We start from the raw sequence: 25,728 nt of genomic DNA, 5'->3' as shown, positions 1-25,728 counted from the left end.
CATGGATCAGCAGGTGCCATCCCGCCAGGCGCAGCCCCCACCCGCTCACTCTTTGCTGTTTGATCCCCCACAAATTAACATACAAGAAATGCCCCTAAAAGAGCAGGAGGTGCCTGACCCCAGGCATGTGGGGCTCACCGGGGCTCCGTCCCCTCCCGCTCCAGGCCTCCGACGTTCGGACCTGAGCAAAACCTTCCCCTCCACCCCCGGCACAGTCTGAAGCCAAAGGCCTGGGGCTGGTGTTACTGGGGCAGCCGTGACCCTGGCGGCATTGAGGGCGTCTCCTTTCAGCAGCTCCCAGAGAGGCCCGGCAAGCCCTGGGCGATGGATTGCTGCCGGGGTGGCGCTGGCCCTGACGGGGGGCGGTCGCACGGTTTGGCTGTGCTGAGAGGCCGGAAGGTGCCGTGGCTGGAGGTGCTTTGCCCCTCCCCCGGGGCACTGGCTGCGAGGGGTCTATTGATGAGGAGGGTTCAAATTAGGGGGCCAGTGGCTGAAGTCGTGCTCTCAGCTGGGGCCCGACAGGGCAGGTATCCTGCAGCGGGGGGTGATCTACCCCCTCCCCCACAGCACCCATCAGAGCCGCCCCATTGCTCCGGGCTCCAGCGCCTGCAGGTCTGGCTTCCACTTCCCGGGGGTGAATGGGGAAGGCCATCCCCTGCCGGCCTCCCCAGATCCAGTGAGGGGCGGGCAAGACCCTGAGCTAGAGCTGAGGGCGAGACCTGCCCTGTGCATGACAAGCCCTGACCCTCTCCCCCTCCTTCGGTTGCAGGGGAAGGCCCAGGGCCAGCCGGAGCAGGGGCCGGGATGCGCCGGAGTCGGACAGCCCTGTCCTTCCTGAGCATGGAGGTGAGCGGCTGGAGGCGGCGGGGGTGGGGCACCCCACTGGGAACCCAGCTGGCCAAGCGGAGTGGCTCACGGTCACCGGGGGCGGCTTGGGACTAGAGCCCGGATGCTGCAGGAAACGGCCAGACTGGGCCCCGGTGCGGGGAGGGGAAAAGGGTGGATGGTGCTAACAAAAGGAGCGGGGGCTGGCGTTGGGAAGGGGAGACCCCGGTGGGTGGTGGGGCCCGTAACCCCTACCCCGGGGGGGGTGTCAGCGTCGTACCCCCCTGGGCTGGGGGGAGGGGCCTCTGGCTGCCATGTCCCTGTGGCCCAGCTGAGACCAGCTCCAGCTCGTGTCCCCCGCCCAACAGAGGCAGCCCGGCTCCCCGGGGCTGAATGAGCTTTGCAGCGTGTGCCGGGGCGGAGAGCGAGGGCGGCTGAGAACCTCCTCGGAGCAGCTGCCCCCAGCTGCGCCTGGTCCCTGCCTCAGGAAGGAAGGAAGGAAGGAAACTTTCCCCATCTCACGGCCTCTGCTGACACCACCAAGTGAGCGTTCATCCCCACACTGAGCGTCAGCCCCAGCCAGGACAGACAGTGGCAGCTGCATTGATGAGGAAGCTCATGACAGCTCCTCCTTTCACGTCCATCCCAGTCTCATAAGCAAACCGTGGCATGTGGGTCGAGGTAAAATGACTCAGGTGTGTGCGTGACTGGCCAAAAGACAGAACTTCAGGGGTTACCCAAGGTTCGCTGTCTAGCTGGGAGGTGCATCTCATGGGTCCCACAGAGGCCAGGCCTGGCTACTTTCATTAGTGACGTGGATAATGGAGCGGGGAGTCAGCTGGTAAGAGCTGCAGATAACATCAGGCAGGGAGGGGTTGCAAGCACTTGGGAGGACAGGAGACTTGGAGACTTGGACGAACTGGAGAATTGGTCTGAATCCAACAAGATGCAACTCCATAAAGACAAGTGCAAAGTGCATCACTTAGGAAGGACAAATCAAATGCACAGCTACTAACTGGTGAGGTGGGAGCGCTGCTGAACAGGATCACAAATTGGATGAGTCAGTGATGTGATGCAGTTGCAGAAAAGGCTAATCTCATTCTGGGGTGCATGGCAGGAATGCTGGATATAAGACATGGGAGGTATTTGTCCTGGTTTACTCGGCACTGGCAAGGCCTCAGCCGAGTCCTGTGTCCAGTTCTGGGCGCTGCACGTTAGGGAAGATGGGGACAAATGGGAAAGAGTCTGGAGGAGAGCGACAAAACTCACCACAGGTTAGAAATCCTGAGGTTAAAAAACCTGGGTGTGTTCAGTCTGGAGAAGAGCAGGCAGAGGTGGGACCTGGTGACAGTCTGCAAATCCGTGAAGGGCTGATCTAACCCGGACGTGGCCAATTGATCTGTGTGTCCACTGCAGGTGGGGGCTCAGGCTGCAGCCGGGAGATTTGGCTTAGAAATGAGGAAACGTTTTCTAAGGCCGGGAGTTGAGCCCTGGAACAGGCTCCGCAGGGAAATGGTGGAGTCCCTGTCTCCGGAGGGTTTTAGGACCAGGCTGGACAAGTCCCAGTCAGGGCGGGTCTGGGTTTACTAGGTCCAGGCTCAGTACAGGGGGCTGGGCTCGGTGACCTCTGGAGTCGCTCCCAGTCCACAATTTCTGTGATTCTATGTGATGAGCAAATCCTGGGGCCCAGGAAATGGGGGGTGGAGAGAACCCCGGTGCTGCGGTGATGGCTGTGGCTTGGTGTGACGCAGGAGGGAGCGGGGTGGATTGACCTGGGAATGTCGTTTAGTGTTACTGGGGCTGTCTGCGTGGGGGATGGGAGATGGGGGTGACTTTGGGTGAGGGACGGTACCTGAGCCTGTAACCTGAGCCAGGAGGGGGATGGGGGAAATTGGACAAAGGGAGAGGGGGAGAGGGAGGGGGAGGGGGAGAGAGCCGGCTGGAGGGGTTTCTGGTTTCAGTTCTGGGCTGGCTGGGAAGAGGCAGGAACCCAAGTCTGGGGTCTAGGCTCCTTGCCCCCAGAGGGACCTGGCTGAGGGGTCCTGGTTGTACCTACAAGCCCTGCCTGGGACTGTGTCCTGTCGGCTAATAACCCTTCTGTGTTACTGGCTGGCTGAGAGTCCCGGTGAATCGCAGGAAGCCGGGGGTAGGGCCCTGACTCCCCCACACTCCGTGACACTTGGGGTAACAGCTTCCTCTCCGCACTAATGGGCCTCTGCCCTCAGGCCCCTTGCACTAGTGACTTATGGTGGCTAGTAAATTCATGGTGGCTAAGTCCATAAATGGCTATTAGCCAGGATGGGTAAGAATGGTGTCCCTAGCCTCTGTTCGTCAGAGGATGGAGATGGATGGCAGGAGAGAGATCACTTGATCATTGCCTGTTAGGTTCACTCCCTCTGGGGCACCTGGCATTGGCCACTGTCGGTAGACAGATACTGGGCTAGATGGACCTTTGGTCTGACCCGGTACGGCCTTTCTTATGTTCTTATGGGCGTGTGAGCACGGCCTGGGGGCCGGCTCTGACCGGCATGTGGTGTCTAGTGGTTAAGGTGCCCGTGCTACATGGAGCCTGGCAGGGGCCAGCCCAGCGCTGCGGTTTGGCCTGGCCAGGGTGGGGAGCTGCTCTCACAGCCGCTGCACTCAGCTTGGCTTGCTTAGCGCCTGCTGAGGGCCCCACCAGGTCCAATTGACCACAAGTGCCTGCCTGATTAGAGATTTAGCGCCAGCTCCTGCTGCTTCATTAACCTGAGAGGCCTCCTAATGCGAGAGCTGCTGACCCTCAGCCCCGTGCTGCAGCGAACAAGCCCCAGCATGCTCCGGCTGCGCCTCCGTCTCCGCTCCAGTGCCTTTCGGCTGGGGGGCATTCGAGCACCTGGACTAAAAGCCACTTTGCTTGTTTGGATCCTGCGGTTCCCTGGTTACGGCTCAAGGAGCCAACACGCAGCAGGCGGGCGCTGCTAGCCAGCTCCCTGCCCACTCGCAGTCTGTAGGGCCCCAGCAGGGGCAGGAAATCCCCCCCGCCTTGGTGTGAGCTCAGCCCTGCAGCGCCCGCGGGGCCCCTCACACACCACTCCCCGCAGGGACCTGGGTTCTCCCCTCTCCCTCGCTGGAGGAAAGGCGGCAGCATCCCCAGCACAGGGAGTTGGCTATCGAGCTCCCTTGACATGAACACGACGGTGAGCGTGAGGCACATTCTCCCCGAGCTAACCGGGATTAGAGCACTCGGCGGGAGTTAATTATACCCCAGTGGGCGGTTAATTATTATCATGCCTGGGATAATTGTACTTTCGGCCCCTAGAGGAGTTTTCCACTGCGCTAGGAGGCTGGTGCCCTGTGACCCCGGACCCAGCTCTCACCACCGGGCCCTGCTTTGCCCTGGCATGGGGGGCAGGCTGGAGGAGTGGGGAGAGGCTCTCTGAGGCGTGCCAGTGGATCAGGCCGGGTAGTGTGTGGGAGGCGCCGTGCTGGCCCCAAAACATTCAATTTAAAGCTAAAAATCTTCAAAGCCCCGCTCCCCTCAGCCGAGATTTTACCCTGAAAAGGGAGACGGGCCAGGGCCTCCCTGCAGTCCACAGACTGCGCTGTTGCCATTGATTTTCTAAGGAAGGCGCCCAGATACCCTGGTGATGGGTGACAGGATAAACCTCTTGGCTGGAGTGAGAGAGCCCAACCCACTTGCTTTGGGAGCGAGACACCCTCCCAGTGCATCATGGGGGACTCCCTCCCAACCCGCACAGCAGCTGTGTGCCCCACTACGCCCAGGGCCTGCGCACGCCAGTCTGCTGCCTCGCTCCGGCCCTGCCTTACTCCACGAAGCTCTTTCCTAAGGTGCCAGGGCGCTGCCCCCTGTTATTCCTCCCTGTGCCTGGACCGAGCTCCTTACTCACCATAGCTCAGCTCGGCTCTGCCAGGAGCCGGCCGCACGATGCCCTGACCCTAACACGAGCCCTCCTTGCTAACGGGGAATGTCCCTCTGGCCATTAACCGCCTTGGTGCCGCAGCTCCTGGCCGGCCGCTGCCAGCAGCAAAGCTCGTGGCACAACCCATCTCCTCGGAGCGAAAGGGAGGGGCATGATCCAGTGAGCCATTGCCGAGGAAGACCTCCCTGTGCTGGCCGGCCTGGGCCCAGGAAAGCAGCCCCTGTGCACAGGCTGCGGCCCCAATGTGGGGGCGGGCAGGAGCTGCGGCGTCACACACCGCCGTGAAAAGCCGGCTGCAGCGTGTAGCTACGCGGCTCAGTGAAAGGGGGCACAGCTTGGCTGAGCGGAGAGCCCTGTAGGGTCGGTACTCGGGTTTGTGTTCTTACTCCCCTAAGCCGGGCCGCCCCGTCTCCACTGCTGTTTCTAGCTGTACTGGGGGGTACGCAGGTTTGGGCACTGCCCACCTTAAACAGCATGAGACCGAGCTGAGAGCTGTGGTGCAAAGCACGGGTCAGGTACACGCTCACCATTGCCCTCTGCTGCCGGGCTCAGTCACTCCCCTGCGCTGAGGAGCTGCTCCCAGAGCCCAGAGCGGAGGGCCTGGACTTTGGGCCAAAGCCTGCCCCATCCATGCACAGCAGGCTGGGGGGTCTCTGCCCCCAGCTGACCGCTCTCTGGAGCTGCCCCTCCCTTTGCTAGCGGGGCCTTCACTTGCTCTCCAGTTACGTCGCTGGCTCCCAGTACCCTGACCCCTGCCTTGTTCCCCGGGTGCCCCCCAACGTGGGGAGCTGTGTTCAGCCCTTTGCACACGCAGCACCCTCAGGAAATGAGCCTTCCCTTGTCGTTCGCATTCTTCAGCCTAAAAAGGGAAGAGGCTGAAATGTCCTGGTCTGGAGGCATTTCACAGCTGGGTTAACAGCAGGGCCCTTCTCCGGAGCTGAGGACGGGACGGGAGGCAGCTGGAACAGAGCGTCTCACCCTGCAGCAATGAGTCATTAACGGGGCAAACCCAGCAGCGCTAGGCCCCACTGGCCAGGCCCCTGGCCTCTCTCACGAATTACGGTCGTCCATCTTCGCTGGAACAACGGAGCTGGTGTGACCCGTGTCTGCCGGCACCTCTCCTGCAGCCCCCCAGCTCTCTGCTGCTCTGACCGGGGCTCAGAGCCCCAAAGCTCCTACGAATTCATATCCCAGTAGCAACGAAAGGCCCCAGCCCGGACAGGGGCCCCATTGTGCTTGGCACTGCACCCCCTTTGCTGGAAGGGCTGCTGACCAGCCGGAGGCAGGGGAACGGCACAGAGAAGGGAAGGGACCCGCAAGGTTAGTGACAGAACTAGGAACAGAACCCAGGTGTCCTGGCTCCCTGCTGGCCCCTAGACCAGGCCCTGGGTTCTTGGGACAGCCCTGGAGCCCCCTGCCACGTGCCCAGCGCTCCAGACCTAGCCCTGGCATAGGAGGACGAAAGCTTTGCCCCTCTGAGTGCTGGAGGGGTTTCCTGGCAGGGGAAGGGCAGTGTGAGGTGAGACAGTCACTGGGCCTGCCCCCGCCTGGGGAGATGCAGCCTGGCCTCAGCTGCCCTCGCTGAGCCCCGTGTCAGGCCGCCAGCTGCCGTGCCTGTCCCCAGCCCTGCTCCTGCGGCGAGGCAGAGTCCTAGGAGCTGCGAGCTGGCCGGCCGCGGCTGAGGAGAGCCCTGCCGAGTGGCTAAGTGACGGGCTCCGTGTTCTGAGGCCCCCAACAGCGCCGAGGCCATCGATCAGCAGCGGGTGCTGGGCAGCCCCTCGGCTCTGACAGGCCCTGGCACATCGGGTAATTCAGATGTTCAGCGCCAGCCCACGAATGCAGCTGAGGGTGTCATTAGCACCGAGCGGCTGCAGCCGCTCCCAAGGGGCCAGGAGCTGTGACTTCTGGGCCGGGGGCCTCATCAGGGCAGCTTGCGCTCAGCAGATCCTGCCACCCACATGGGCCCCCCTCCCTCTGCAGTGGGGCGAGGGGGTTGGGCTGCTCTGCACCGAACCCCTGCCTGCAGACACCTCCACGTGCGACCAACGGGCCCGGCTGCTTGTTTGAGGCGCCGGGCACCGCCTCAATAGGCGGCAGAGCCTGGCGCTACTTGGAATGCTTGGGTGTGGGGTCTGCACAGGCCGGTCTCCCTGGAGCCCCTCCGGCTCACCAGCCCCCTGGGTCCCCTGGCCAAGCCGCGGGTGAGCTCCCAGCAGCCCCTGGCACCCCTGGCGGCCAGAGTTTTGTGTAGACTCTTTGGTCCATTTGCTGCCGAGGACTGAACGGCCTGGGACTGCTCTGAAAGAGACGGTGCTTGCGACCCCCCCAGCTGTGCGTGCGCACGACAATCGGGGAGTGAGAGCTGAGCACTGGTCCCGGTCCTGAGCACAAGAGGGCACAAGGCTACTAGGCATGGGGGTGAGGGAGCAGCCTGACTCCTTGCCCCTCCACTAGTGAGGCGGGGGGGACGACTCCATTCTGGGCCCAGCAAAACACAGCCAGTCCTGCCCTTCCCTTTGTGGGAGCCCTGCTCTGTGCAGGGGCTAGGTGCTGGGAAGCGGGACCCTGGCAGCAGCAGCCAGTCAGGCTGGGAGCTCATGCCATGGTGGGAGAAGCAGGAATGATGGTTCGGAGGCCAAGTCTCCTCCGGCCTGGATGTAAATGGAACCAGCTCTGGGGCGAGTTAACCCATCCCCCCTTGGCCCACCGGGGCGAATGGCTGGTGTCTGTTTGGAGCCTGGGTGTGTCTGGCTGAAGGGAAATGCAGGAATATTTTAAAAACTTGCTTTTAATCAAGAGAGAAACAAGGAAGTTTTATGCAAAGGCACAATATTGCTCTAACGCTGCTGCGCGAAATGCCTGTCTGATCATTTGCAAAAGATTCCATTGTTGCTGCTTTCATGATGCCTGACAGACAGCTAGAGAAATAGCTGTAATTGCAGCCTGCCTCTTGTGGGGCTCTGGGCTCCAGCTCTGCACTCCAGCTGCTGGAGGGGAGACAAAGCAGCCGTGAAGGCAGCGTCTCCGTCACCCACTAGCACACACAATATTTTGGCAGATTCCCTGTCACTCGTCTGCTTCTCTGTCACTGCCTGTCAGGCTGGGTTAGGGAGCCTGGGGCGGGTGCATCTGCCCCTCCCCTGTGCTGATGAGACAGGCGAGGCAGGGACACCGGCGCAGCACCCTGGGCACTGCAGAGGCGGGTGTAGCTGTGTCCCTGGCGGTGCCAAACCCCAGTGCCGCAGACCCCAGACGTGCGTGGAGCTGTTTGCACCACACTGACCCAACAGACATTCTAGGTATCAGCGTGACAATCCTGGACTCCTATGACAGGTTCCAGGGTTGTGGAGTGCCTGGGGGCCGAGCCTATGTGGGGGCTGGGAGCAGGGCTGATATGTGGGGGGGTTGCTATGGGGAGTTTGGGGCAGAGCTGATGTGGGGGGGGTTACTGTGGGGAGTTCGGGGGCAGAGCTGATGTGGGGGCTGGGAGCAGGGCTGATGTGTGGGAGGGTGACCAAGTGGGACTGTTCTTAATGTTTCCTCTGAATACTGTGTGGGGGCCTCAGTTTCTGGCCGACCCTTTATCTCCTGGCAACTAATGGCCGGGGCCCTTCCCCCCTGCAAGGGGATGCTAAAGATGGGGGAGAACAAAGAGGTCAGGTGACCTCCTGGCCCGGGAAAGGAACTCAGCAGAGGAGGAGGGGCTGGAGGGGGTTTCAGGCTGGGGCTGGCTGGGGACGGGAAGTGAGGGCAGACGTGAGTGTCTGGTTCGCTGAGCCCAGAATGGACCCGGCCGAGGGGTCCGGTTCTCTGTACCTACAAGCTCTGGTTTAGACCCTGTTCCTGTCATCGAATAAACCTCTGTGTTACTGGCTGGCTGAGAGTCACGTCTGACTGCGAAGTGGGGGAACAGGACCCTGTGGCCCCCCCCAGGACCCCGCCTGGGTGGACTCGCTGTGGGAAGCGCACGGAGGGGCAGAGGATGCTGAATGCTCCAAGGAGAGACCCAGGAGGTGAAGCCGTGTGAGCTTCTTGCCCTGCAGACAGGCTGCTCCGAGGGAGAGGAGGCTCCCCAGAGTCCTGCCTGGCTTGGTGGGGAGCAGTTCCAGAGCAGCGCCCGGGGACCCCGTGACGGGAGGGGCTGCTGCGGGGAGTTCGATGGCAGAGCTGATGTGGGGGCTGGGAGCAGGGCTGATGTGGGGGGGCTGCTGTGGGGAGTTCGGGGGCAGAGCTGATGTGGGGGTTGGGGGGGTTAATGAATCGCTGAGCAGGGGGATGAGCAGTGGGGTTCCGGTGACCCTTTCCTGCTCCGTCTTGTGGTGGGCGCGAGGCCCTGCTCCTGGGGCTGTTTTCCTTGCTGAGGCCGGCTGGGATCATGGAGTAGATGTGAGCACTATTGTCTCTCTACCCCAGGGCCCCCCGCATCCACCCCCCCCCCGCCACCTGCCTGTCACTCACCTGGAGCGCGGGGAAGGAGCCGGCTGCCCTGCTGAAATGCCATCATGCCGCAGGGCCGGCGCTGCTGCTGCTGGCACGGGCTGGTGCTGGTGGTGGCAGCTTCTCAGGCCTGCAGGAGAAAAAACGTCTGGTCAGGGCTGGGGCTGAGCAGGGAGCGGGAGGGGGGTTGTTCACCCTTTTTAGCCAGCACACAACATAAATAAACCATCAGCCTCCTCGCACACTCACACCCGCACACCCTTCTCTCACACCCCCACCCTTCCCTCGCACCTCCCTCCCCTCACACCCCACACACACGCCCAGTCCCACCCTTCCCTCGCACCTCCCTCCCCTCACACCCCACACACACGCCCAGTCCCACCCTTCCCTCGCACCTCCGTCCCCTCACACCCCACACACACGCCCAGTCCCATCCTTCCCTCGCACCTCCCTCCCCTCACACCCCACACACACGCCCAGTCCCATCCTTCCCTCGCACCTCCCTCCTCACACACCCCACACACACGCCCAGTCCCACCCTTCCCTCGCACCTCCCTCCCCACACACCCCACACACACACGCCCAGTCCCACCCTTCCCTCCCACCTCCGTCCCCTCACACCCCACACACACACACTACGCCCAGTCCCATCCTTCCCTCGCACCTCCCTCCCCTCACACCCCACACACACGCCCAGTCCCACCCTTCCCTCGCACCTCCCTCCCCTCACACCCCACACACACGCCCAGTCCCACCCTTCCCTCGCACCTCCCTCCCCTCACACCCCACACACACGCCCAGTCCCACCCTTCCCTCACACCTCACACAAGCTGCGGGGGGGGTGCTCGCTGCCCACCTCTCCTCCTCCCGCCATTGCCTTCCTCTCTCAGTGGGGCTGCTCAGACCAGCGCTAGGTCTGTTCCTCTGCTAGGACTGGAACGAGCCTTTCTGGGCCATTGACCAGAGACACGAGCTGCACACCCAGCTGTTGCAAAGGGCCTTTTCCTTCCAGCAGCTGCTGCTCCGGCTGGGTCTGGGGAAAGGCTGAACAGGGGCCCGGGGCAGGTGACGGCTCTGGGTGGGCTGGAAGTGAAGGGTTTCCTTCAGCAGCTGTTCCCGGACCATCCGTCATGGCTGCTCTCTGGCCAGAGGGCCCTGTTGCGTCAGTCAGGGATTGCTAATTAATGGCTTTATTTCTCCTAATTACGTTTAAAGGCTTCCCAAGCCCACTAACCATGTTAGGGCAGGGTGAGGCCAGCAGCTGGGAATCCTGTCTCTGCTTTTCAGGCCATCACTCTAAGTGCAGCCGTCCAGAACAAACGCTTCCAGAATTTGCCCTGCCCTGTGACTGCAAAGGGCGAGGGCAGGTCGTGTTCCTGGCTCCCCGGCCAGCCTGTTATTGATAGCCAGGGCCGGGCCATGGGAGGGGGTCCCTGGGGTAGCGCTGGGGGAGCAGGAGCTGGGACTGGCTCGTGCGGGGGGCACAGTTCTGATGCTGGTGCGCGGAACAGAAAGGGGAACAATACCGAACGGCCAGTCTGAGCCAGCCCCAGCTCCAGCACAGGGCTGGGCACCCTCAGCTTCTGCCGGCTTCCCTGGCCACACAGGACAGTCTGCACCCTGCAGGATTAGGCCTGAGATCGGTACCAGAATCGCAGGCACCTCTGGGCTTGGGTGGGGGGAGGACGCGGGCACAGCCCCTGCGCAGGTCCTTAACACCTCCCTGCCAGGCGTCAGGCCAAGGGTCGGCCTGGGTGCGACTCCCCTACGCACTGGGGATTGCAGCGGGGAGGAAAGTTGGACCCTGGCTGTTCATGGCCTTGCCTTAAGGACTCGCCCACGGTCACTGGGCGGAGCCAGGGCTGGGCTGCCCCTGCTGGGGTGGCCGTGGGTGACTCAAGCCGGCTGCTTGGCCTCAGCATGCAGGCTGGCATGCGCTGCCTGTGGCTCAGGGCTGGAAAGACCGCATGGCACATGCCCAGATGCTGGTGATGGGATTGCTGGACCCGTCGGCCTGGGGGTCGACGTGGGCTAGTGAGCTTGGAAGCGGCACGTGGCCCAGGGAGGGGAGATGCGGCTGCGCCTTTCTGCAGCAGCCTGTGGCATTTCCAGCAGAGTCAGGGCCTGAGCAGAGCCACAACTACGCAGCCAGCCACCCCCGCTCCGCTGGCACCGCACTGAAACTGGCCGTCTCCGTGGCGCAGCGCCCGACACAGTGTCTGCTTGGTGCGGAACAGCACCAATAACGACTCGGTGCTCAGGCCTCAAACCTGCCATGGGAGAGCCGCAGGCAGGGCTGTCCTCCAGGGCACGGTCATGTTGTGGCTTTGTCTGGGTATTCCCCACGCACGGGAGGGGGCTGACCCGCCTTGGTCCAGCTCCTCATCTGTCCATTTGTCCCAGTGCAAAGAGAATTTAAAATACTTTGCGAGCAAAGTTCCATCCCAGACCCACCTATCCGCAGTAACCTTATCTCTGTGCACTCCCTGGGGGTGCTTCCAGGCAGGCAGAGTTAAGGGTGTGCAGCATGGGAAGTGTCCCCAGAACTCCCAAGGGCGGGGGGGCCCCACGGGTCTAGCACCCAGGCCAGTAGAACTAGCAGGCAGCTGACAGGGCCAGGCTGCCACCCAGCAGCAGTTGTAACCACCTGGCGCTCCACTTCCCAGGACCTGCTGTGGATACAGCCAGGGAAGTTCTGCCTCCAGGATTTGACAGGGAGCAGCCCCAGGGGCCTGACTGGCTCCCTGCCCTATACGAACTCCTCGGCTTCGCCCAGCCTCAGGTTTGCCCTTGCTCTGACTGGTGGCCCTGACGGCCTTGGGCGGGATCCTGGCAGTGGAAGGGCAGGAGGAGCCCAGGGTAGCGCTGAGCCTGCAGCCTGAACGCACACGAAGGAAGGTTTGCGTGCGGTTTGCCCCTGGTGTTGTGAAGGGCCGTGGAAGGGGCTCCCCCTCTTCTCTGCTCAGGGCTGGCTGCCCCGCTTGGCTGGCAGCTGCTCAAGGCTCCTAGTGGCCTTGGTTCCCTGGCTCAAGAGCAGAGAAGCAGCCTCTGAACTTCATGCTCTAGAAAGCTGCTCCCTTCCAGCCTCACACCTGCTCGCGGCCCTGCGGGAAGCTGTCTCCTGCCATGGTGCGTGCTTTCTGCCTTGCTGCATCTATCACTGCCAGGCTGCCATCAGCTTAATTAACCACTGAGTTTGTTCTTATACTTCTTTTTGTAGTTAAAGGAATAGTCCCCCAGACATCCATCAATGTGGCAGCAGACGCAGCTTGCTGTAAGCTGGCTGCAGGTTTGTTAAACAGAGTGATTTACTGGCACCAGGACAGTGTCATTGCAATTAGCATTGTAAATAAGAGCTAATTAATGTCAACCTCTTACAAGGGTCCTTTGCAACCTGCAATGTGTGCAAGGCTAGTGCTCCCTCCCAACAACCATCCATCACAGCTAGGACCCGCGCACAAGATCAGATACCCCTTCCCGCTTCTCAGCACTGCAGGAGTGGTGAGACGAGCAGGACAGGAGGACTTTGCTCTGCCTTTCTCCCAGGAGGAGCTCCCAGCAGTCCTCACTACCGCCAGCCTGGTACTGCACTCAAAGGAGCATTCTGTGTTCAGCTCATCGAGACAGACAAAGAGGAACTGATCACAGAACTCAGCATTAATAGTAACTTAGGACAAGTGACCATGGCTGGATCACATCTATGATACGCAAATAGAATAAAGCCTAGACCAGTGATACTCATACTTGCTGATTTAAAAAGGCCAATTTCACGAAGCGGAAAGCAATTATGAGCCAGGTCAGCTGGGAGGAAGAATTTAACCAGAAGAATGTGAATGATAATTGGGACTTGTTTAAGCCACACTACTACAATTGAGAAATAAGACATATTGGTTTAAAAAAAAAACTGGTTTAGAGGGGAAACAAAGTCAGTTAAGGGGAAATTGATAGTAATGAATATAAATCAAAAACTAGGAAGTGTAGAAAATTGATAAGGGAAGCAAAGGGAAATAAGGAGATGTCTATCGCCAGCAGAGTTAAGGACAATAAGAAGGAGTTTAAGTTTATTAGGAACAAAAAGAATTTTGACAATGGTACTGGTTCATTACGAAGTGTAAATGGTAGAATTATCAATAATAATGCAGAAAAGGCCAGAAGTGTTCAATAAATATTTCTGTATTTGGAAGAAAAAACAGCTGATGTAGTCATATCCTACAGTAACACTCTTTCCATTCCACTAGCATTTCAGGAGGATGTTAAACAGCAGCTACCAGACTTTTAAAAATCAGCAGGTCCAGGTAACATCCATTCATGAGTTTTAAAGGAGCTGGCTGAGGAGTTCTCTGGACCATTAATGGTGATTTTCTACAAGTCTTGGTACACTGGGGACATTCCAGAAGACTGAAGGAAAACTAATGTTGTGCCAATATTTTAAAAGGGCAAACAGGATGACCCAGGTAATTATAGGCCTGTCGGCCTGACATCAATCTTGGGCAAGATAATGGAGCAGCTGATATGGGACGCAGTAAAGAATTATAGGCGGGTAACCTAATTCATGCAGATCCATGTGGGTTTATGGAAAATGGGTCCTGTCAAACGAACGTACTATCCTTTTGGTTTTTATGAAATTATGAGTTTGGTTGATAGAGGCAATAGTGTTGTGATAGACTTAGACTTCTGACTTGGTAGCACATGACATTTTGATTAAAAAAACTAGAATGATATAGAATTATCATGGCACACGTTAAATGGATTAAAAACTGGCAAACTGCTAGGTCTCAAAATGTAATAGTAAATAAGCAACAATTGTCCATCAGGTGTGGGGTCCCGCAGGAACTGGTTCTTGGCCAGTGCTGTTTGACACTTTTATTAATGACCTGGAAGAAAACATAAAATAATCACTGATAAGTTTAGCAGATGACTCAAAAACTGGGGACACAGGTGACTGATTCAGAGCAATCTGGATCACTTGGTGCAGGCACACAATGTGCATTTTAATATGGCTAAATGGAAATGTCTACATCTAGGATCAGAGTGCCAGCCATACCGCCAGGACAGGCGGCTCTATCCTGGGAAGCAGTGAGCGGGGTGACGGATTTGGGGGCTGTTGTAGAAAGACCTTTGAAAATGAGCTCCCCATGCAACACTTTGGCCAAAAGGGTTCATGCGACCCTGGGAGACCCAAACGGGCCTCTTGAGTAGGAGCAGAGCGGTTATGTTAGCTCTGTACTGGGCGCTGCCGCGACCGCTGCTGGAATCCTCTGTCCAGTCCTGGTGCCCACCATTCAGGAAGGATGTTGATAAATTGGAGAGGCTCAGAGAAGAGCCACGAGAACGATTACAGGATTAGAAAACCTGCCTTAGAGTGATGGACTCAGAGCGCTCAAGCTACGTAGCCTAACAGAGGGCAGGGTACGGGGTGACTGGCTCCGCGTCTATAGGTCCCTGCCCAGGGAATGAACGTTTCATGCTGGGCTCTCCACGCTAGCAGAGACGGGTCTAACACGAACCGCTGGCTGGAAGTGGAAGCGAGACGGGTTCAGACTGGAAATAAGGTGTGACTTGTTACCAGTGAGAGTAATTAAGCACTGGAACAATGTACCGCGTGTGGCAGCGGATACTCACTCCAGCACTGACAGTCAAGCTGGGCTGTTTCTCCCAGACCTGCCCTAGGAATCGCTGGGGGCTGGTCTCTGGCGAACGTGCATCAGGAACCCAGGGCACCCTGCAGAGGTGGAGGCCCAGGGGACACCCAAGCTGGCAGAGAACCACTGTGGCCAGCAGATGTCACCAGTGCCCTGCACTGCCTGCACCCACAGGCTCAGTCGGGCACTAGGGCGTGGGTGCGATTCCCAGAGTCCGGCTGAGTCAAAGCTGGGGGGTGGTTAAACTCCACCCCATGCCTAGGAGAGGGCTCCGCCTGCTGCTGCTCCCTCAGATTGGGGGGGTTAAGCCAGCAGGACCCCCCCCCCCGGCTCTTTCCTGCTCCCTAGGGCCCGCTCTCCAGCTTCAAAGGCAGCACTGAGGATAGCCCCCACCCTCGCCCCGGGAGCTCCACATGGGGCAGCAGCTGCCTGGCGGTGTGGCGCTTTCGCCAGCATCTGCTGCCCAGGGAGAGCAGTGCCTGGAAAACGCTGCTCGCCCCCTCCCCAGCAGGCACCCCCCCATACGCATGGCAGAGCCCTGGCTGCCAGGCCAGCTGTGCCACCGTCTCCTGAAACACCCTCACTGCCCCTTGGCGCACCAGAGGCCCAGACGTATTGATTTGGGGATATGAGTGAGAACAGGCTCTGGTTAGAGCCACCCCCGCTTTCCCAGCCCCTGCCCCACTCCCCTCCCTGGGCTCACGCCAGAGCTGACCCGCACCCCAGCTCCAGTCGCTGGGCCCTGCTGGTGAGCGCTGACAGTCCATGGTCAATCCACAGAGCCTTGTCAGCATTCATCGGCAATGCAATTTATTTTGAGAGGGCTTTTTAATTAGTTGAAGTGATGAGAGAATCTCAAAGAAAGAGACTTAATTATCAGCTGCCCAGACCAATCAGCAGGCATCAGTGGGCCTGCGGAGAAGCAGCATCAAGTGCATCTGACCAGCTGCTTCTCCCCTGCCAGCCAGTGAGCCCCCATCTTCTGCGGGGTGGGGGGGGCTGGAGCCTAAGATATACAAGTGCCGAGGGCCAGGCCTGGGTGTGCATGTGTGTGCTGTGCACACACGCGTGTGCTGTGCACACACACGTGTGGGGGGATTGTGTGCACATGCGTTTGGGGGGTTGTGCGCAGACTGTACTTTGCAGTGGTGGTGTAGCCATGTCGGTCCCAGGATATTAGACACACAAGGTGGGGGAGGGAATATTTTTTATTGGACCAATGTCTGCGGGTCAGAGAATCTTTCACACCCCACAGAGCTCTTCTCCGGGGCTGGAGACCTGGCGCTTCTCTCGCTCACCCCAGAAGTGAGTCCCAGACAGTATATTCCCTCACGCCCCTTGTCGCTCTCTGTGAACTGAACTACCACTCGCTGCAGAGAACAGCGCTGAGCCGATCAATGCCCTGGCAGCAGCATCTCCTGCCCCACGTCTCCCCTCAGCCATGCGGGTCCGGGGCCACCACGCCTGCTGTCCTGCCCCAGGAGCCATGCGCTGCCATGGTGCACCTGGGCAGGCCGGAGCCTGAGACTCAGCTGCCCCACCTCAGCCTGCACTCCTGGGCCTGGGCCAGGGCTTGGGGTGAGAGCGTGGGAGTCCAGCCCAGCCGGGGGTTGGGGAATCCGGCCCAGGAGCCGTGGTGCATTGTGCCATCAGGGCTGGCTCCTGATGCCGGAGCACAGCCCAGGAGCTCGTCACTGCCTGCAAAGCTAACGAGCCTCATTCTCTCCCCAGCGATCCAGAGATTCCCCAGACCTCGGCACCTGCAGCGCAGCGCCCCACATGAACGCCATCAAGCGGCGTTTCTCGGGGACCCCGCTGCTGCCGCCGCTGGCTTGCCGCCATGTGGCGCTCAGCGAGGCCGGCAGGCCCCCGGAGCCAGAGGGCCCCAGGGTCGTGTTCACCATCGAGGAGAGCAGGCCGAGGAGCAGCCAGGAGCCTGGCTTCTTACGGTAAGGCGGGCGCTTGGTGGGCCCCGTGCGCCTCGAGGTCTCCTGTCAGGGCTGGGGATAGCCTGGCCTTCCCTCCTGGTGGGGTGAGCTGGGAAGCTCCATCCTGTGCAGCAGAACCCGGCTCCCGCGCTGCCGGCCCTACCTGCTGAAAGGCCCAGGGAGGTGGAGAGGCCCATCGGGGCTCCAGCTCCCCCATTGCCATCTGCTCCATGAGGGGGCTTGGGGAGCCTTATGGGGGGCATAGAGCCAGCAGGATTTAGGCCTGGACCCCAGTACCCAGCACGGTTAGTGACGCTGCTTCAGGGAACACGGTGAATGTACCTGGAGCTCTGCAGACACGCGAGATGGAACGTGCCCGGAGGAGGGGTGGGGCAGGGCGGGGGGTGTCAGCTCCCGGCGGGGCCGGGGTGTGTGCAGCAGGGAACATTATGAACTGGAGTTTCTGCCGGAGAGAGGCACAGGGAGGGGAAATGGCTGCAAAGCGCCCAGGGACCTCAGTGCTTCCTGCAGTTTGTGTGGGCAGCTGCTGCAGAGGCGCGTGTGGGGACCAGCAGGCTGGGCCGGTTCTCGTGGATTTCATTCAGTCCCATTGTTCAGGAAACAGGCTTCTGGTGGCCCAGCTGCTTCCCTCTGTCTCAGGAATGCAGAGCTCCTGATAGCACCTGAAGGAAATCCAGAGCCAGCCTGTGGGTTTTACAGCACGTTAAAATATTGCTGTTAAACCAGAAAGCTTGGTCTTCCCCAAGGAGCCCCTGCAGGATGCTAGGAACTTACCCAGCTGGACACACTGAGCAAACTGCCTGCCAGGGCAGAGCTGCCACTCCCAGAGCAGCTCATGGTGATGCCCACAGCCTGCCCCCGGCCCCCCCCGTTACGGTGACATCACCATGCCTGGGGGCCCTAATGCTTCAACAGAGCCCTGCTCCTGCCCTCGGGCCAGCGGCCCCTCCATCTTCTGCTGCTCGTTAGCAGCCTGGCACCCGTCCCAGGCAGCGCTCCCGGCTCCGGTGACTGGCTAACCTACTTGATATTCATTCCCCACAGACCTGTTCCCAAAAATCTATTGCCTTGCTTTGATTCAGCTCTCACTGATAGCCCGGCACATATTTCATGCTTAGTTTTAAACTTGGCCAGGAGACGGAGCAGATGCACCGCGGAGGAGCGGGGGCTGGGAGGAGATCCCGCATTTGGAGCACTCTTCCCCTCCTGCCTGTGGTCCCCCTGGCACAGCTCCCTGCCCCGCACCGCCTCCCCCCCAGAGCCACATTCTTCATTTCCTTGCCAGGACTATTGATTGCGATTGTTCCACCACAGCAGATTGTCTCTGGCTGCTTCTCTGTGCTGGAGCCCGGCGCCTCGCCTGCCTCTCGCACATTTCGGGGGGGGGGTGTTGGGTTTTAATTTCTTTTTGTGGCGAGAAAAACAAGTGGCAGCAGCCCCACCTCACCTTCCCTGCCCCGCCGCGCGGCCTTGGTGCCAAGATCGGATCGGTGCTGCTTTTCATGGGGCCCCCAGGGATGCTTTGCACAGAACAGAGCTCGGGGCCATGTTATGCTGCTGGTGACCTGCTCTCCCCGGATGGGGACCCAGCTGGGAAAGAGGGGGGTTTGGGGCAGTTCTGCCCCTCTCGGTCGAGGCTGCTTTGTTTGTGGTTTTTGGCTTCACTCCCCCGTTTTGCACCAAGGCCTGATGGCACCATCCCCTGCCCCTCCGCTGGCAAACTGCGAGTCCCACTTGGCTGGGCCAGGGAGACGAATATGGGATGAAATCCTGGCTCCACTGAAGTTGGTGACAAAACCCCCATCAACTTCAGGGAGGCCGGGCTCCCACCCTCACTGCATAAAGCAAATGCATTCAGTGCCCATGCGGCTGCGCACCCTGCACCACCCCACCCCCGCTGCTGAAGGACCAGGTGGCTGCTTTGTTTCAGACGGAGCAGGTGCCCGCGCTGCCCACGGAGGCTTCGCCATGCATGGCAGGGGGCTTCACCTCCTGGTCCAGACAGCGGTTGCTGTCACATGAAAGCCCAGTGTGAGGGGAGGGGGATACTTGGCACCGTGCGCTCCTCTCTGTTCTCTGCATGGCCCCGCTCTGCTTTGCGCTCTGCCAGGCATGTTCCCGTGCCTAGGACAGACAGTGAGCAATAACCTCGGAGAGCCTGGTGCCTCTGCCTTTGCCGGCTGGCAGTGAACTGGGTCTGGCCACTTTGCTTGTGTTTTAATGGGAGCCCAGAGCTCTAGGCTGTCCAGCGTCTCTGCGTTTGGCCTGGCACCAGCCCGTGCGTGGTACTGAGGCCTGGCTCCCAACAGGGCCAGGTATAAATTGCTTTGGGGGAACAGGTAAGAAACTGGTGCTGGCCCATCAGAGGCATGCGGCTGTTCAGACGCAGTGCGGGAATCCCTGTCGGGCCCAATCCTGAGCTCTGCCCATTGGCCACACTTGGCTTCCGCTCAGGGTCCTGCCATTGTTCCATGTGCCCCTCCGTTGGAGAAGAGAGAAATCCCGGAGCCCTGCAGCCGTTTGGCCCCCAGCATGAGCACCGCACGTTGGTCCGGGAGGAACAATGGTCAGGACAAAGACACAGGCAGAGGCACTCCCGTGACAGCGAATCATTTCCTTTCCAAATCGCTCCTTGGTTATAACAGCAGTTTCCCAAGGCAGGTTTGAGAGCGCGGCTGTGGGGAAAGGCTCCCAAAGCCACCACTAATGTTGGTGTGCATCTGGCGGCTGCTGGGGATGGTGAATAAATAAACAGGATAATTAAGAGGACTAAGCCAGAGCCAGCTGAGCCCCAGAAGGGGGGATCTCTGCTATTCACAATGGTGCTAAACATGGGCACCGATGGGGAAAGCTTTGCACTCACTCACTGTCTGACCCAAACTTCACAGACGTCTGACGTCACCGGGCCTGGGGGACGCTCGCGGGGTGGGGGGGTGTTGGTAAGGGGCGTGGCAGTGACTGCTTGAAGCCCAGTGGCACGATCCCAGTGCCGGCCCCACACAGGTGTTTGCCACTGTGCTGGATGTTGTGAATGAAATCCCAAAGCCCGTGTGTCGCAGCTGCTCGGGCTGAGACAATCTACGTGTCACTGTGTGTCATTGGTAATGCCCGGCTCTCAACCGGGGTTGGGGTTTCCACCAGGTGGTAACATGCGAGTTGTGTGTATCCCACAGCACCAACCATGCTTGCAATCACCACAGCAGGTTGGTCCCAGAGACTGGGGGGAGGGGGTGACTTTGAGCAGGGAGAGGGGTTAATTTTGGAATAACTTGTCCAATAGGGATGTCTCCCCCTCACCCAATCCCTTAATGGCTGCTTCCATCCTGAAGCAGAAGAGTTCACACCCACCAATGTGTGTTTATTCTGTCTCATCTAAATACGGGTGTTCCTCATCATATGAGCGTCTAAACCTTTGCTACCTAAAGCATCAAGTAGTGACTGCTGCCATGTGCAGTGTACTGGTACTGCAGGGTGCTGAGTGCAGAGTATTGATACTGCGAGTTGTAGAGTATTGGTGATGAAGGGTGCTGCTGCATACAGAGTACTGGTACTGTGGGGCACAGGGTGCTGCTTGGTACAAGAGTACTGGTACTGTGGGTGCTGTGGGGTGCAGAGTACTGGTGCTGCAGGGTTCAGGGTGTTGCTGGATGCAGAGTACTGGTACTGTGGGTGTTTCTGGGTGCAGAGTACTGGTACTGTGGTATGCAGGGTGTTGCTGGGTGCAGAGTACTGGTACTGTGGAGTGCAGGTTGTTGCTGGGTGCAGAGTACTGGTACTCCAGGGTGTAGGGTGCTGTGGAGTCCAGAGTATTGGTACTGTGGGGTGCAGGGTGTTGCTGGGTGCAGAGTACTGGTACTCCAGGGTGCAGGGTGTTGCTGGGTGCAGAGTACTGGTACTCCAGGGTGTAGGGTGCTGTGGAGTCCAGAGTATTGGTACTGTGGGGTGCAGGGTGTTGCTGGGTGCAGAGTACTGGTACTGTGGGCTGCAGGGTGTTGCTGGGTGCAGAGTACTGGTACTGCAGGGTGCTGTGGCGTCCAGAGTACTGGTACTAGTGGGACTGATGGGAGATTTGAGATAATGAGCGGACAAAGGTAAAGCCTTAATCTTTGCAGGGCTCTTTAGTATCGGGCTTTCATTGGCACACTGCATTCAAAAGCCCTGGGCACGTATTTATAGAGCCCTGGAAATAACACCTCAGCACAATCCTTGCCAATCGCTTGTTAGTTTGTAGGGGGATTGCAGTGCTGAGCAGAGTCCCCCAAAGCTGCTGGGCTTTGCTGTGTCCCGTCCTTGTGGGAAGTCTTTCATGCCAAGAGGGGTGATGGCGCATTCACGCCTCCCCAGCCCTGGTAACCAGAGGGAGAGCTGGACTTGGCGGGACCCAGATGAGCCGTGTGGAGCTCAGCACATGTGATTCCCGTTGAAGGCAACAGGCCAGGCACCTTTGTCAGTATTTCACTTGAAACACCCACAGCCCAGCGTGGCTCTGCCTGGCTCCCTGAGGGGAGGCCGTAGCGGAGAGGCTGCAGCTCAGCACGGGCAGAGTCACATCTCAGCTCGTCCTGAGTGTCTGCAGCTGCAGGGCTCACTGAAGAGCAAAGGACAAGGCTCTTGCTCAGGTCTGGGGCTGGGGGGCTGCCTCCTCCCCGAAGCCTTAACCCGTCACCTCAGCCTGTGAGCACCAACAGGCCTAACAGACACATGCAGAGTGCCAGGCTGGCTGAGGAACCCAGGGGTGGCAGGGCCCGGGCACTGGCCGAGGGGCAGCAAAGGGCGTGCGATGCCTGAGCCTGGCTCTGCCGCTGGCTCTCCAGGGCATGTCCCTGATTCCTTCATGGAAGCCGGGGGGTCTCCTGAATTGAGCCCAGTGCCAGCAGGCCCAGCGTGGCTGATGGAGCAGGAGCATGGGCAGTGCAGCCTGGCACCGCCCTGTCCCTCTCGCCCATGGAACCAGGCAGAGCACAGGGCACGGGGCACAGCAGCAGGATCTGCTCCTGAGGCCCTGTGACGGAGCAGGAAGCAGGGCGGATTTGACCTGGGAACGTTGCAGGGGGGTTACATTGGGGATGGGGGACTTCCCTTGAAGGAAGCTCCCTGAGCTGTAACCTGAGCCAGGAGGGGGGTTGGGAGAAGTGACACCTTCTGCCCGGGAGACTGAATAAAGGACAGGAGGAGCAGGGGGAGAGCTGCTGGAGGAGGTTTTGTTTCCAGTCTTGGGCTGGGGGGTGCAACGCAGGGAACCCCAAGCCAGGGTCTAAGCTCCCTGAACCCCCCAGAAGGACTTGATTGAGGGGTCCTGGTTGTACCTACACGCTCCGCTTGGGACTGTGTCCTGTCGTCTAATAAACCTTCTGTGTTGCTGGCTGGCTGAGAGTCCCGGCGAATCTCAGGAAGAGGGGTGCAGGGCCCCGACTCCCCCACACTCCGTGACAGGCCCCTCTGCCCAGGTCTGGCCTCTGGCCACGGAAGTTACAGACCCCAGTGGTAGGAATAAATGGTCAGTTTTCAGAATGGGGAGGGGTAAATAGTGGTGTCCCCCAGGGGTCTGTACTGGGCCCAGCCCTATTCAACATATTCATAAATGATCTGGAAAAGGGGGTGTCACGGGGTCCCCGGGCGATGCTCTGGAACTGCTCCCCACAAAGCCAGGCAGGACCCTGGGGAGCCTCCTCTCCCTCGGAGCAGCCTGTCTGCAGGGCGAGAAGCTCCCACGGCTTCACCTCCTGGGTCTCTCCTTGGAGTATTCAGCATCCTCTGCCCCTCCGTGCGCTTCCCACAGCGAGTCGCCCCAGCGGGGTCCTGGGGAAGCCACAGGGTCCTGCACCCCCACTTCGCAGTCAGACGTGACTCTCAGCCAGCCAGTAACACAGAGGTTTATTCGATGAGAGGAACACGGTCTAAAGCAGAGCTTGTAGGTACAGCGAACCGGACCCCTCAGCTGAGTCCATTCTGGGGGGCAGTGAGACAGACACCCATGTCTGACCTTCACTCCTCGTCCCCAGCCAGCTCCAGACTAACAACCCCTCCAGCCCCCCCCCTCCTCTGCTCAGCCCCTTTCCCGGGCCAGGAGGTCACCTGATCCCTTTGTCTCCAACACCTTCAGTTGGCACCTTTGCAGAGGAGGGGCCCAGGCCATCAGTTGCTAGGAGACAGAGTGCCAGGCATTTAGGTGCACTGGCCCCTTCCTCTGCAGCAATCACACCCCCTGCTCCCACCACCTGGCTACTTAAGAACTGCAGAGGGGACACTGAGGCCCCACACAGTATTCAGAGAAAACATTAAGAACATTCCCAGTTCGTCACAGGGGGTAAACAGTGAGGTGGCAAAATTTGTAGATGATACAAAACTGCTCAAGATAGTTAAGACCCAGGCAGGCTGCGAAGAGCTGCAAAAGGGCCTCTCAAAGCTGGGTGACTGGGCAACAAAATGGCAGATGAAATTCAATGTTGGTAAATGCAAAGTGATGCACATTGGAGAACATAATCCCAACTATACATATACAATGCTGGGGTCTAAATTAGCTGTTACCACTCAAGAGAGAGATCTTGGAGTCATTGTGGATAGTTCCCTGAAAACATCCACTCAATGTGCAGCGGCCGTCAAAAAAGCGAAAGAATGTTGGGAATCACCAAGAAAGGAAGAGAGAAATATAAATCCATGGTACCCCCACATCCTGAATACTGCTGCAGATGTGGTCACCCCATCTCAAAAAAGATATATTGGAATTGGAAAAGGTTCAGAAAAGGGCAACAAAAATGATTAGGGGTATGGAACAGCTTCTGTCTGAGGAGAGATTAATAAGACTGGGATTGTTCAGCTTGGAAAAGAGGCGACTAAAGGGGGATATGATAGAGGTCTATAAAATCATGAGTGATCTAGAGAAAGTGAATAAGGAAGTGTTATTTACTCCTCATAACACAAGAACAAGGGGCCACCAAATAAAATTAATAGGCAGCAGGTTTAAAACAAACACAAGAAAGTATTTTTTCACACAACGCACCGTCAACCTTTGGAACTCCCTGCCACAGGGTGTTGTGAAGGCCAGTACTATAATGGGGTTCAAAAGGGAGCTAGATAGATTCATGGAAGACAGCGCCATCAATCGCTATTAGCCAGGCTGGGCAGGGATGGTGTCCCGAGCCTCTGTTTGCCGGAGGCTGGGAATAGGCGACTGGGGATGGATCACTTGATGATTCCCTGTTCTGTTCATTCCCTCTGGGGCACCTGGCACTGGCCACTGTCAGAAGGCAGGATACTGGGCTAGATGGACCTTTGGCCTGACCCAGTCTGGCTGTTCTTACGTTCAGTGCACTCTGACCTGGCCAGCCTCCCCCGTGGGTGTGAGAGCAACTGGGCTGCCTCCCCCCATCCCAGCCCGCTAGTCCCTGCATCTCCCCTCCCCCCATCCCGTCCCGCTGGGCCCTGCATCTCCCCTCCCCCCATCCCGTCCCGCTGGGCCCTGCATCTCCCCTCCCCCCATCCCAGCCCGCTGGGCCCTGCATCTCCCCTCCCCCCATCCCAGCCCGCTGGGCCCTGCATCTCCCCTCCCCCCATCCCGTCCCGCTGGCCCCTGCATCTCCCCTTCCCCCATCCCGTCCCGCTGGGCCCTGCATCTCCCCTCCCCCCATCCCGTCCCGCTGGGCCCTGCATCTCCCCTCCCCCCATCCTGTCCCGCTGGGCCCTGCATCTCCCCTCCCCCCATCCCAGCCCGCTCGTCCCTGCATCTCCCCTCCCCCCATCCCGTCCCGCTGGCCCCTGCATCTCCCCTTCCCCCATCCCGTCCCGCTGGGCCCTGCATCTCCCCTTCCCCCATCCCGCTGGGCCCTGCATCTCCCCTCCCCCCATCCCGTCCCGCTGGGCTCTGCCTCCCCATCTGCAGCAGGGGAGTGGGGCCGGCAGTGTCTGTCCAGCTCCGGGCAGTGCCCCGGCTTCTGGGCCCGTGGGGGGTGGGGGGCTCTGGCAGAGGGGTCTGGGCTGGGTTTGGCCCAATGACAAGTGTCACTGTCTCTTCACGGCGGGCGGTGCCTGGCAGCGATGGGGGGGCCCCACCCAGCCTGCCCCAGGAGCGGCCCCCGCCCCTTCCCCAAGCCCCTCCAGGGTGGCCGGCTGGGCCCCGGGCCATGGCCCGGCTCCTGCCCCAGGGCGCTTCCAGTGCGGCCCGAGGCCCCGGGGATGGCCGCGCCCAGCGCCTCGGGGCCGGCTGCGGGCAGGCGGGGCGGGGCGGGGCGGGATTAGCGCTTCCCCCCGCACCTGCGCCGAGCTCCGCTCCGCTATATAAGCGCCTGGCGGAGCGCGCTGCAGCCGCTGCGGAGCCCGGCGGCCGGGAACCAGGCGGAGGGGCCGGGGCAGGCGCTGGCCGGCGGGGCGCAGCCGGGAAAGTTTCCGGCCGGGGGCTCCCAGGAACTTGCGGTGCCGGGGGCGCCTCGGAGCCGCTTCAGCACCCGGCGGGCGGACAGCGCCCCGGGCCGGGCCATGGAGCTGAGCCGGGAGGGGGCCGGCACCGCCAAGCCCCCCAAGCACCTGTGGCGCCAGCCCCGCACCCACATCCGCATCCAGCAGCGCTTCCACTCCGACACCGAGCGGTACCTGCTCCGCCGCGCCCCGGACGGCGCGCCCCGGCCCGGCCTCAGGCGGCCCAGGATGTCCTGGCCCTGCTCCCTGCAGCGCCGGTAAGAGCCGCGCCCCGCCCCGCCCCGCGCGGGGGTCCGGAGCCCCGGGTACTCCGGGGTGAAGTGTCTCTGTGTCCGGGGGCTCCCTCCCCAGCTCCGGGACCGCGCCCCAGAGCCGGCCCGGCCTAAGGCACGTGTAACGCCCGGGCCGGGCCGGGCTGCCTGCGGGCGTTACGGGCTGAGCCGAAGCCGAGCGAAGCTCTCGATAAGGGGGGTGGAAGGGCTTGTACCCGGAGAGCCCCTGGCCGGAAATCAGTGCGAGCCGGCAGCTCTGTTCTTCTCCCCG

The 25,728-nt window shown here is 60.1% G+C and overlaps 1 protein-coding gene across 2 annotated transcripts in view; it reads left to right on the top strand.

The window, feature by feature from the left end:
• PDE4C (phosphodiesterase 4C) overlaps positions 1–25,728 on the top strand; it is an 88,282-nt gene that overhangs the window by 3,013 nt on the left and 59,541 nt on the right. The window contains exons 2-3 of one of the 2 annotated variants that reach the window (XM_044998446.1): positions 770–846; positions 16,556–16,773. In XM_044998446.1, the coding sequence (XP_044854381.1) occupies positions 805–846; positions 16,556–16,773 (260 nt within the window). In that variant the 5' untranslated portion in view covers positions 770–804. Of the gene's footprint in view, positions 1–769; positions 847–16,555; positions 16,774–25,117; positions 25,443–25,728 lie in introns of those variants that run through there. The other variant, XM_044998448.1, reaches the window with a different exon arrangement.

The sequence above is a fragment of the Mauremys mutica genome, chromosome 24 (assembly GCF_020497125.1).
Source record: "Mauremys mutica isolate MM-2020 ecotype Southern chromosome 24, ASM2049712v1, whole genome shotgun sequence".
Classification (NCBI taxonomy): Eukaryota; Metazoa; Chordata; order Testudines; family Geoemydidae; genus Mauremys; species Mauremys mutica.
The sequence above is the reverse complement of the archived record's forward strand: the minus strand, read 5'-3'. Positions and strand labels throughout refer to the sequence as shown.